At 43.4% G+C, this 13,341-nt stretch overlaps 1 protein-coding gene across 1 annotated transcript; it reads right to left on the bottom strand.

Annotated features, from left to right (window-relative positions):
• Positions 1 to 4,525: 4,525 nt before the first annotated feature.
• On the bottom strand, positions 4,526 to 13,042 carry LOC105837960. Its single transcript, XM_036293837.1, has 7 exons — positions 12,384 to 13,042; positions 11,543 to 12,341; positions 10,446 to 11,242; positions 9,561 to 10,389; positions 8,856 to 9,187; positions 8,047 to 8,472; positions 4,526 to 7,787 (listed from the first exon to the last, which is right to left on the bottom strand). Exons 1-7 carry the CDS (start codon positions 12,975 to 12,977, stop codon positions 6,381 to 6,383), a joined length of 5,184 nt encoding a protein of 1,727 aa, XP_036149730.1. The 5' UTR covers positions 12,978 to 13,042; the 3' UTR covers positions 4,526 to 6,380.
• Between the last annotated feature and the right edge of the window lie 299 nt (positions 13,043 to 13,341).

Here is a 13,341-nt window from a genome sequence, read left to right as displayed (position 1 = left end):
CCGAGGACCCAAAGTGGAAAACAACGCCCACCGCGCCCAGCCGATTTGACACTTCATTATTCGCCGACCACGTGGGACCCTGTCATTAAAACGAGATTAGTCTCGTAATCGTAAAGTCCGCCTCTGCGAGAGGCCTCGCGTCGTGGCCCCCTCCTTCCCCCCTTCTTCTTCTCTACCACCCGTTCTTCGACTTCGAGTCTGAGTTACAAAGTAGAATAAAGATGGTAATAAGCACCGGTCGTAATTCAAGTCTCGAGCGCGGCCGGCGCCGAGAGAGAGAGAGAGAGAGAGAGAGAGAGAGAGAGAGAGAGAGAGAGAGAGCCGAAAGTTCGCTCTCCCCAGAAAAAAACTCCCTTGCCGGAGAAATTGTCCACGAAAGTTATCGCGCGGATAACTCCCCAACTTCAAAAATTGAAATCTTAGAGCGACGTGAAATCTTGCTTGTTTAACTGGAGGAGCCGACCCTAATTTTGTTTGTCGAGAGAAGCGCCCTAAGATTACCGATTTAAATCGATCTTTACGTAATTCTGTTTGACGAGAAAAGAATTTAGGTGGAAAGTTAACCGGTCTCAGAAGCTCGTCCTCTTTGCTTTAGAATCTTTTCCAACCCTCTTAATTTCCTTTCAGATTTGTGCTTGTAATACTCGCAAGCCTCGCACTCGTTCGAGGTCTACTGTTTGGACAACGGAGAAACGATAACGGGTATTGCTGCTCGAAAGTCGTTCGGTCGCGTTTTGTCTTCGGTTGGTTAACCGTCGGAGGAACAGCGATGGAACGTCGTGAGCGCTCAGTCCAATCCGCCGAAAACGGATGAGGGGTGGCGTTAAAGCGTCCCAACCGATTCGCCGCCGTTCCGCGCACGTCGACTCGGTGCATACGCAAATACGCCGTACGGAGCAACGGCGGAACGGCAGAAACGTCCAGCTTACGGAGGATTAACGTCACGCCTTGGCAGAGTCCACCCGTGGGACCGACGGGAGCGAGAGTACTCCCCGTCTTACATATGCGTGAGCTCTCCTGAACTCTCCTTGAAAATGTAGTACGTGGAATGATGAAGGATAAATGCTTCGCTTTTTTGCATTTGAATGATTATTCAAACGTACTTCTTCTATACTACACTATGTTTACACAAATCTCAGTATGATGAACAAATCCTTTGGGAAAAATAGACGTGCATTCATACAAAAATAAAAATCGAAGGGTTTCCTATAAAAACCAAATAAGTCCAAAAAGTTAAGTTTTCAGGAAAAAGAAAGCAATTTTTCATCTTAAATGTTTATTGTACAAATGCAAGTAAATTTGTATAAATACAATAAATTTTCTTTGGACATATAACAGATATAAAATTTTGTAAACTTTTTAATTAACATTTTAAGAGTTCATTTAAAAAGAGACATCAAGACTTGTTTGGTTCTTGCGAAAATTTGATATTTATTACATGTTTATTCATTAATAATGATAAAAGTTAAAGAAGGAAACATTATTTAAATTATAAAGCAATAATTTCTTTAAATATGCAAATTACATAAGAAAAAACTTAAAACAGTGATAAAAAATTACAAGTCTAAAATAATGTAAACGGTTTATATCAGCGAACGACAAGTTTTCACGAGTGTTCAACGAATCTCTATACAAATTATGAATCGTGCGCGTGGTTTGGCGCTCGCCCGATAGCTTAACGCGTCGATCCTGCCGAAGTAATATTCCGAAACGAGCAAGACGGAATTCCATATCTCCGGTGTGGCCGCTCGCGCGCACTTCCAGGCGCCTTTTTTATTTTGCGAAAATGAGAGTTTACTGCCTTCCGCGGGGCGGGAGAGAAGAAACGCTCCTTTGTGTCTCTTTATGGTCGGAAAGTGGCCCGTGAATCGGCCACAGCGGAAGAGCCCAAGAGACCCAAGACGGCATCGCCGCCGTCACCGCCATCGCCGCGGCCGTCTTCTTCTTGGACGCCACGAAGAAGTACGGTCGGATAATAACGAGTTTCGCTGTCGTCCCTCTCGCCCTTGCGCGAGTAGCGCGAGTCGTAAAGTCAGCCGATGTTAACTCCCCTCCGCCGCCCGTCCGCCCGACCGTTTTTCTTCCACGGCGATGTGGACGATCGTGTCAAATTTTTATTGCGCCAACGAGCCTGTCTCGTGGCGCGGGTACTCGCAGTCGGCTCGCCTTATACGGCACCGGAACGACGAGGAAAGAGAAAGACTCGGGGGTTTTTTATCTCGGAACCGCGCGTCGACGCGGCATCCCCTCGTCTGGACATCGACAGATTGCGAAGGATAACAACGAGGATTGTATAAACGTGACAAGAAGTCTGATAAAATATATAGCGGTATACAGGTGCGAGTACCGGAGGAGAGACAGATAGACAAGTTACTTATTGGATTGTCCGACAAGTTGAATAAGAATTATTAGCTGGCAGATGAATAAACGTATTAATGTGAAATAAATAGCAAACTCTCGGAAATTCATAGTCATTGATTAACTCTATAGCCCTCAAAAAATTTCGATAATAATTGGATATTTAAAAAAAAAAAAAAATTCAATCACGGTATAAAAAAATATTACGCGTTCTGTTTTAATTTAACGTAATTCTTGCCAATCTCGATTAAGAATTCAACCGCAATTATAACCGAGTTAAAAATTTATGTATTAAATTCGTGGTAAAGAGATGCACGAATTGCAGAAGACGTAATTATTATCACGTTACGTTTTTTCCTACATAAATTCGTTAATGACAAGTTGATCGGAAAGAAAGGAGACTATAATCAATAGTGCATCGATATAGTTCTCTACTCTCTAAATTACAATCAGTGAAAAATCACTGAAATCAGTAAAAATACACTGATTTCAGTGGTATACTTATAACTTGTCAATCAGTGAAATAAATACACTGATCTTTCAGTGATTATACACTAATTCTGAAGTAAAAATTACTAAAAGTCCGTGAATACTCACTAATTATCACAGTTAAGTAAGTATACCACTGCAAATTAGTGAAAATACACTGATTACAATTTAGAGAGTACCTGTAGAGGAGACAGGTATCGATCTATACTGAGTGCCTATATTGTAAAAAGATTCAATCGCGCAGTATCCATCAGTAGAATTACAAATATTTCCGCTCTGTTTACCCCGGTAAATTAGTTAAACTCACTGATACAACATTTCCATCCCCTGCACATTTTTCTCTTTGACCGAGTAAGCTGACCGCATTCGCGAATTCATGTGTTCACTGCGCTCGAAAATTCGTCCAATCCGTTCTACGACACCATTGACTGCACCGCTCTGTGCAGTCGGAAAGGTTATTACGAGTCGAGGGATTCCTGCGGGAAATCTGCCCACGACGACCGCGAGAGCTGCACAGCACAATCCCGGAAGAGCACAAAGTTCTCGACTCGGATAAAACAGAGAGCCGCGTTCAACCGTTGTCTTTAATAATAATTGCTTCAGATAAATATCAACGTTTACTTTTATAGCAAATATTTGATTATTTATATTTGTGACTAAAATAATGAAAAAAAAGATAGATTAAAGATTAGTTAATATTGACAAGTTAAAGATAAATAAAATAAGTTATTATGTAATAATAAAAGAATATAAGCCAACGTGAGTTATTCGGTCGCTGGGGTGTTGATATTTCGTGTTGATATTTCTTGTGCGATTTTATATATTTTTTCAAGTTCATTAACGCGTCGATTTAATTTTCAATTTTAAAACACAATTTAAAGTTTTACAAGAATAATAATATCACAATTTAATAATAATAATATTAACAGCACCTGTTACTCCTCAAATACCGTAAAGAATATGATGCAAGAGATAGAACTCAGCCAGGGATTGAATCTAAGACCTCTCAAAGCAGATGTCTTAGCCACTTCGGATATTGAGGCGTGTTGGTGATATTTGTCGCAACAATCGATAAGCTTAAAAATTGCGCATGACGAGTGTAAAATTATAAATTTATTTGATATAAAAAAGAAATTATATAAAAGGTATCTCTATTTTTTAAAAACTCTATTTTTAAATAATAAAAACTCGGTTCGATTCTGGATAGGAAAACTATTCAAGGTAGACAAGGGATACCGTTCATTCCTCCTGTACTACCCTACATTGTCACACTCGTTCCACACCGTGCAATATTCAGCGCGATGTCTATTACACCGCTGGTCTACCTGACATTTCGCGTGACGCGCCGATATTTTCTTTCCTCCTTTTTTTTTACTCTCGCCGAACGAGAGGCGCACACGGGGCGAGGAGGCAAAGACGCATTACCAGATTGGTTGGCTCTCGTTCACATTCGGGGGAAGGGGGAGGGGGGGAGAGTGAGGTCCTTTACATTCATGAAGCTTTTATCCGGTTGATTTGCCTACACGCTAGGTATCCGCGGCTCTCGATTTGATTTGCATTGATTGGAGTGGCCGGCTCTCCCGATAACGGTCTCTTCCTCGGCGGATTCCGAAACCGGCGATGAATCCCCTCGAACCACAGCACGGCATTGCGCGAACGCGCGTGCGAATTCACTTTCGCGTTGATTTTTTACAGCGGGTACATTTCGCTGAGTGTACTTTAATAGAAAAAGATCGCGAACTCGCTGTGTAAAGAATTCATTCGTAAAAGCTTAAATAATCAGAAAATACAATCCGATCAGAAATACGAGCCGCCCTCTGAACGGAAAATGATTAGTGACACGATTGTTCAAAATCCAATAATTTCATTTATAAGGTGAATCGCGTAACATTTTGTAACACATATCGCATGTATGCATTAAATATTAATTAAATATTAATCACCCATAATAACGTTGCAACATTAACGCGAGTCATAAACGATTACGAACATCGTTGCAATAACACGAAATTAATTTCTATCTTCAATGTCATCATTCTCAGCATCATGTATCTTCTACATTCTTTATTCATTAAATATCAGTTCCACATAGATAACAATAAAATATGTTGAAGCAAAGGTTCTAATATATGTTAATATTAAAATCGCGCACAATAAAAGATTCGTTTTCACCGTGAAACTCCACCGCTCTCGCCGGAATGTCTTGCAACAAGAGTCGCGATATGCGAGCGGCGTATCCCAATTGCGTCTTCCTCCACGACAACGGCAGCATTGTGCCCGCGTCAGCGGCGGAACGATGATTAATCGATCGACTGTCACGGATATCGCTCTTTCCCCTCCCTTCGCGCGCGGCTACCACGAACAAGCGTCGCGGAACGGAAAAGATGCCGGAGAATGAGGCGCGTAATACCGCGGGCCGTGCGACCGCCACCATTAATAAAAATCAAATCGCTATTAAGTCGAAAATATTTACAGTGTCGCGGACAACGGCTGCTCCCCTCTTCGGGGGCCGCGAGACCCTGGAGACAAACATTGAGGATCGAGGAAACCGCGGTCCGGATCGAACGTCACTCTAATCGTCGCGGAATGAGTCTCGATTTTCTTCCCCCCACCCCCCCTCTCGCTCGTCTTTCTCTCGAAAGGACCACCTGGAAATTTCCCAGATTAAATTGATTCGTACGCGCGCACTTTGCGGCGACCCGACGATCCACCGCAGCAGCCTCCGCCGCCGCCGTCGCCGTGACCGCATCATTCATCTCGCCGGTGTACTATTAGTACTGTTATTTATGGTGAAAAAAAAACGCGTAGACCGCGAGCGGCACCCATTATGTATCGAGATCGGGTCGCGCCGGGTGATTTATGCCGGCGGCGTAAATTGGCGCTTGTCCTTTGCGAGATCGTAGTGAAACGTCGCCGATTAAAATCCCGCCGCCACGTTGATCGTGATTTAACGGAGGTTTAGGTGGGCCCCGGCCCCGCCGCGCGCCGCCTCCGTGATTGCGAAATTAGCGATCGCGAGATTACGCTAAGTTTATGCGCGCGAAAAATACAGGCGTGCCGGGCGCTCCGACTCTGTTATTGGTGCATGTTGTTCCTCGGTTATCTATAAACTTAATTAAATTACTCGATAGAGATTAAGATAACGTTGCGACGTGCACCTAACGAACAAACATTACAGAAAAACCTGTTTCAGGTTTTCTCCTTTCCCTTTTCCTTTTTTTATTTTTACACGGAAGAAAAAATTTGTCGCGACAGCAAGAATGTGACAGCTAAATATCAGTTACATATAACTACAATTTAGCGGTTATGCAGTTGCATTAATTGCAACTAATTTTTCTTTCGTGCACTCATTAAATAATAAATAACGTAGAATACAGAGCAGTTGTAAAGCGGTTATGAAAGGAGAAGGCCAAATCTGGAAAATAGTTTTCCTTTCTGTAAACAATTATGTCTAAACTAAATTCTTTCCCTTTCCCTTCAAAACTAATAAAATTATAATTTTATAATTATTATATTTATAAATGGCGGATCGATCATTGGTATACTTCACTCTTATCGTCCGACGTCCGGAAACACTCCAACGTGGGATACGTTCGCAGTCGCAACAATTCGTGCTCGGTCTGCAGCGCCAGGAGCTCAGTGTAATTGTCCTGAAGCCTTCTGACCAAGTCGGATCGTTGCCTGAAGAGACGCATCTTCCGGTCCATGTGCTCGCGTTGCCTCATCTCTCCGACGACGTCGCGCTGATACTCCAGCTCCCATCTTACCACGTTCATCTCGGTAATAGTTCGGTCGAGCTCGGCGTTCTTTTTCTTCATGTTGGCAATTCTCCGTCGGAGGTTCTCCAGTTTGTTAGTCTCCTTGGACAAGGCTTTATCCAGAGACTTCTTCGCGGTCTCGATCTCCTTCTCGAGACGTATTGCAGTTTTATCGTCGCGTAATCCCTTCGCTCTCCTTTTCAGATAGGTACGCATATCTCGGGTGACAGTAATTTCTTTTACAAAATGCAGGTCCTCCTCCAACTCTTTGAACTTCGTCATTAGGCAGCGGTGCTCCCATTCGATCGACAGCATCTCGTGGCGGAAGTCGATCGTGCGCTTCAGGGCGTTCAGCTTGCGCGCACCAGCGGCGCGGATGTGCTCGTTGACTCTCTCGATTTCACCGCGCGGCACCAAGACGGCGTTTGCCGCGTCGCGCCGTTCACCGCGCAGCTCGAGCTCCACTTGGCCTCTCTTCAGCACCAGCTGCACCTCCGCGTCCTGCTCGCGTATCATCCGCTCGTTCCTCGCCGTCTTCAATCGATCCTTGAGGAGGGCCACGCTCGACTCACACGTGTCGATCTTATTCTCAAATACGGCGATCGTTCGCTCCAGCGCAGTTATTTCCAGTTGCCGAGCCTTGATCTTCAGCTCGACGTTAATCCTCTGCCGGCGCAATTGCGTCAGATGATGCCAGTGACTCGTCTCGATCGACTGCGGCAATGCGCTGGGCCGCGTGTCCAGGCTCTCCAAAATCTTCGAGTAATCCTCGCATTCGGCCGGGAAATAAGCTGGCTTTGTGTCGTCTACAAGGTAATTCGCAAGATTGACCAGGTCAGTAGCAGCGACGTTATTCAAGGACACCCGTGGTCTTCGCTTGTATTGCCGTCCGAGAAGCTCGACGTTGACCTTCGACAATACGGTGAATTCATGCTGGAGCTTCCTCGCCATCGTTTTCTCGTTAGTGCAGAGGGCATCGTGTTGCGCAAGCATATCCTGATAGACGTCGTGCAGCTTCTGAACGTTTTGCTTTAATGTGTTTTCGTATCGCTGCCTCTCGAATATCTCCCGTTTCATCCTATCGTCTTCTCTCACAGCCTCGATTCGCGCCAGATTGCGTATACGACCGCGAATATGTCGTAGCTTCAGTTGATTTATCGCCGCTTCGACTCTTAGCTTCAGCTACGCGTTGTCAAAAAAATATGACAAATTCACTGAGTCAGACGATGTATACAATAAAAGCAAATTAAAATTATTATGTAGATAAAAAAAGTCAATATATATAAAAAATTAGTCATATGTAATAATTACTATAATTATTACTTAATAAAATGTATATATAAAATATTACAAGAATATTATAATTTATTTTAAAAGAAAAAAATAGCTTAATGGATAAGTAATAATTAGAGACCAGAATCTCGAAAAGACGGGAAGAAACCTGAAAGAATTCGTTCAACTTGGCATCAAACTTATCGATTCCATCTTGCAGAAGCCCGTTAATCTTCACGTAATCAGCCTCGAGTATTCTTTTGTAACGCTCGCGCTCTTGCTGAAGAGTCTCCACATCCGCTTTGTACTTTCTTACGGCCGCGATGTCATCGGACGTGTACTGTTCCGGTTGTTTTTTTAGCATGCACACGGGCTTGCTTACATCTATCTTGATGGTGTCCTCCCAATGAATCTCCAGCATGCCGTCCATCATTTTTATTAAAGCGCGCTCGCGAAAATCGTCGGTCAGTAACAATTGTTCAATTCGTTCAGCTTCCGCTGCTTGAATGTCTAGAATTTCCTGCTGCGATGGCGACACATAAGGCTTCGCCTTGACCTCATGTTGAAGCACCTGAATAATGCTCTCCACTTTCTCCTAATCGATATCATATTTACGTAATTATGCACCCAACTACTATTACTCGTAATCTCAAAATTGTGCGGGAAAATTTATTTAAAAATTTATTATAAAGAATTTATTTCGAGAACTAATTCTCAATGCGTGCTGCAAGTTTTTGCATCTGATTATTTAAACAAGAATTTATTAATCTGACAGATTTTTATAAATAGAAATGTTGTGTAGTTATTTATAATTTAAATTTCTTTTCCGTAAAATTACAAGTTCGAATATCTGTAATCATACTTTTAATTGGTGCAATATATTTTTCCGTGAAAGAAATTACCTTAAATCTTTTGATTTACAAGAATATCAACATTCACGTTTTTCTTGCAATATTCGCAATAAGACTGCAGTTTTTAATCGGTAGAAACTCGGTGATCGCATCTCGTGCTTACCTTGGGATGCCACTGCGGATCAACAGGAACCCGTGGCACACTCTGGCCGAACATTATCCTCAACTCGGAGTCTATATGACGTATCCGTTCGTTCCTCTCCTGTATCAGATTCACTTCTCGCTCCTTCGCTGCATACATGTCATCGAAGAGCCTATTGAAGTAAACACGGAGCTTGCCGCAGTCGTGCATCAGATAACGATCGTCCAGCATCACGTGCGCGAATCCGTAGGATTCCATTTGCGAGTAATAGTAAGGCGATTGTTCGACAAACCGATGAGTTGTCATGCCTGCGAACAAGCGTCAGGCGATTAGCAAGTTTTAATTGAGCAAAGTGAGAAATCATGAGTCTCGCAGTTTCACATGAAGTAAAACTGGAACTCACCTTTTCTAACGTTCAATTTATATCTCTAAGTTTTACTTCGTCAACTCAAACAACTTCTGTACTCTTTCAAGTAACTTTAAACAGCAGTTATGTTCCTGCAAATTCTCTTTTCATTCAACTTTTTTTCCAACTTTAAGAAAGCTTTATATTAAAATTATTAAATATCTTTTGGAAACACAAAACACCAATCTTTCCCAAAAAAGTATTACCGCTGTTGTCCAAGAAAATTCAAGCGCAATTCATTTTTAAATTTACATATATGTATATTTATTGTGTGACAGAGAAACAGAAAGTTATCCTACCATCGACTGCCCGCAGCTCCGTTAGTTCCTCGGGATCAATCTCGCGCTCTTCCTCTTCCAAAAGCAGAGTTAATCTCTGTCTCTCTTGGTACATCTGAACGAATTTGCTCAATTCCATCTGTAGTTGATCATCCGTGTAACTACACCACGGTTGGAAAGTGTCACGGACCATCTTGCGTAATGAATCCCTGGCAAACTGCGCCCATCGCAAATGTTCCTTGAAGTACGGATCCTCCTCGGTCAGCGGATAATTCGTTACCTCCGTATCACCGCGAAAGGAGAATATCGAACGACCTAATACGATCTGCGGATCCCAAAAGGTCGCCTTTAGCCAGCTGGCCATGCGGTCCATCGAGGCGCAGAAATGTTCCATTTCCATGCGTATGTTCTCTCGCTCCTCTTCAGCCATCTTCAGTTTCTGATCGCGACCTGCTTTGTCCAGGTCAAACGCGGATACTGGTAATCTCTCCATTTCCGAGCAAGTTTCGTTGGCATCGAGGAGCTGGCTGATGGTGGCCTTCAAAGTCTTCAGATTTTTCATAATGGCCGCCTTCTCCGCGGCGTAGAATTTCGTTTCTTTTTCCAGTTGCTCGTTCTGCCGCCATTCCTCCCAGGTTGCAAACTTTTTCTCACCGGCTGCCGGAAAGTCCACTCTGGTTCGCGTCAACGAGGTACGAACTTCCAAGCCTAGAGAGGCGTAATCCAAGAGTATCTTCTCCTTTCGCTTTTCATACCATTCACAGTCCACTGGATAGACATTTTTGGTTTCACTCGCTGACAATGACGCTTTACTCTCCTGTACTAAAGACAGGAACTGTCAGTCGTGAGGCGAAAGTAAAAAAATCAAATATTTAAAAAAAGGAATCACGATATTGTTAATACTTTTTCACTCTCACGATGAACGCGCGTCGCAATCAAGGAACCATCGTTACCAAGAGCGACTATCATATCACCGTCGGAACTAACGATCGCCTTTCGGCTGCCCGAGTTGAGTCTGTGATGCATCGGCACCGCAACGACAATCTGCCGTATTGATCTGTCGCGAATAATGACCAGTCCATCGTGAGCGCACGTGACGATCCAACATCGATCGGCGAAGACGCGAGCGAGCCGCACATGATGACCCGTCAGCGTTGCGTCCATCAAGATTGCATCCTCAAAGCTACGTTGCAGCCTCAGCGTGTATAACTGCCGTTCGAGATAAGGTGATCCTATCAGCTGCCGAGGATCGTCAGGCGCGTGACACAGCTCGTAAAAGAGCGCGGGCAGCTTTACGATGTTAATAATCTCGTCAACCAGACATTGACCTGCATCCCGGAAGTATGGCACGTCGTACACGAGCAGTTGCCGACCCACCGAGTTGAACGCTTCGTACTCGACATGGAGTATGAGCACCTTCAGATACCCGTTCGCCTTGTCGTCATACAGCATCACGTCGGCGAGGCGACCTTTCGCTTGGAGTTGGGCCAACACCTTCCACGGCGCGTCGCGTTGCGGGTTCACGCAATAGCAATTGCCCGTCTCCTTCTGCGCGGCGATCAGAAATCTGTTGGTAACATAAATCGACGAGAGGTATATAATTCGAGTTGAAACAATGCGCCTACGTTCGGCGAAGGAGTATTTAGAAGGATATCTGTTGCTCTCCATAAGAACGAAACGTGGAAACACTCACGTAACAGAGAACCGCAAATTCTGCTTACAGTAGTTAGGAAAACTAACAGTTATAAACGACAGACAGGTGTTTAATTTGAATTAATGTCAACATATTCAACAACTCTCTTGTTATGATTTGTTATAATTTTAATTCATACATCTTATCAATTTTATAAAGAAAAAAAGTCAAAACTGTTGTAAAATTAGGCAACTCTCAGACACAAATTATTATTAATAACTTATTTTAACATTTTAATGTAACAATAAATTTTCAGAATCGATTCATAAATTGTTTTATTATCAAACTTACCTGCCAGAGCGAGAAAACTTTACGAGATCTAAAGGATTCCTCTGGAGACGAAAGTACATCAGTATCGTTGGATGCTCCGGATCAGTGACACCTACAACTGTCATTTCACCCTGATCGCTGACAACAACAATCAACGGTTCATCCGGATGGGTAGCTTGAGCCGATATACCACCTTCTATATCGAGCTCCACTTTGGAGACCTCACTGCCGCTGTAGCTCTCGAGAATGGTCAGTTCCTTGAGCTCGTCTGTCGCCGCGAGGTGATGGCACCAAGGGTACAAAAAATCGACAAAGCGGTACCTACCCCCGTGTTGCAAGTACTTATAGCTCGTCGGCGTGGCGCCCTTGTTCTCGGGTAACACCATCTGCATTAAATAACCCTCAAGAGTGTAATAGAAGAGCCAATTCCTAGAGGGATGCGCGATCAGGATGCTGGGCTTGTAGTTCGACTTGACGTGCCATTGCTTGCGCCAGACGTCGGTGGTCGGTTCTTTCTTGTAATAGCGGATCTGACAGAAGGTCGTTCTCAGGATGATATGATCGCGAAACCAGCACACGACCGGTGTCTCAATGTCCACGCAGATCCCGCAACGTTGTGAAAAAACGATACGGAGAACGTCGGTACCGTCGTAGTTGCTCAAATATACGTGACCGTCCGCGTCGGTGATGGCCAACAGTGGATTGTTCGGCGTATTCGGGCACCAATCGATCCCCCGCACCACAGCTTCTCTCGGCAGTTTTACCTCGTGATCTTCGCAATGAAAACATTTTACGTATTTTAGAACCTTCGACTGTAGAACGTAATTTTATTAGAGATCCGTGAAAATTAAAATTGTCTTTCAAAATAAGAAATAACGAAATAATATGCCTTTCAAGATAACAATCTTATCGACAACGTTGAGCTCCCAGGTGAGCAATTTCCCGCAGGTCTTTCCCATTTGACCGATGACGGTGCGTCCCGTTTGAGTTATCCTGATCATCTGGCCAACCGCGTCGCGTATAGGTGTGTCGATGATCGCAATCTTCTCTCCCGTTCTCCAGCACCACACGATCATTGGGAAGTTCGGATAAAAGCCCAAAGACACAAGATAATTGTCTGGCGTAAACGCGATCGCCAGATAGCCGCTGTCGCAGCCTCCAACGCACTCACAGATTCTCGTCATCGAGGGATATTCGAGGATGAGGATTCGCGGTTTAAGCGATCTCTCGCAGAAGGCGAAGATCGGCGAGGATACGTGACCGGATATACAGAGAGCACCATCGCCGGTCGCATTATTCCAACACCAATACAGCTTCTGCTGCTTCGTGACGACGTGAAAGAATACGATGTATAATCCGGTGCACCAAGCGAGCACGTCCTTGCCGATCCAGACTATTTCCTCGATCTTGCTACCACGTATCCAGCAGGGTGAATAACTCGTAACCTGATTATAGTCCATAACTATAACTTTCACGATTACTTAAAAGCTAATAAAACAGTTAATTGACTGAAGCATAACCTAGAAGAACATGTGACCACTTTGACAAGAGTAAAAAAAAAACAAGTTACAAACACGTTAGATAAGTAAATTTTGTAACATATATTCGTACAATGATTACTTATTGGTTATGACGTAACAACTTATTCAAACGTTAATGATAAACTGATAAATTTATTAACTTGACAATTTTGTGAATATTTGTATTGGTAATAGATCAATGACATTGCGATTACATTATGCATTACGAATAAAAGTTGTAAATCTAAATTTAAATTAAATTTAAGCACATTGTGTGAATTATATGCTAGAATCAGTAATTATC

The sequence above is a fragment of the Monomorium pharaonis genome, chromosome 11 (assembly GCF_013373865.1).
Source record: "Monomorium pharaonis isolate MP-MQ-018 chromosome 11, ASM1337386v2, whole genome shotgun sequence".
Taxonomy (NCBI): Eukaryota; Metazoa; Arthropoda; class Insecta; order Hymenoptera; family Formicidae; genus Monomorium; species Monomorium pharaonis.
This window is presented reverse-complemented; position numbering and strand designations above follow the sequence as displayed.

Excerpts from the sequence above, each read along its gene's own strand:
- LOC105837960 (XM_036293837.1), bottom strand. The coding sequence starts at position 12,977 with ATGGACTATAATCAGGTTACGAGTTATTCACCCTGCTGGATACGTGGT. Across the intron at positions 12,342-12,383 it reads TATTATTTCGTTATTTCTTA|TACGTTCTACAGTCGAAGGT; the intron begins TTTTGAAAGACA and ends CTCTAATAAAAT. Across the intron at positions 11,243-11,542 it reads CGTAAAGTTTTCTCGCTCTG|TGTTTCCACGTTTCGTTCTT; the intron begins GCAGGTAAGTTT and ends CTGTTACGTGAG.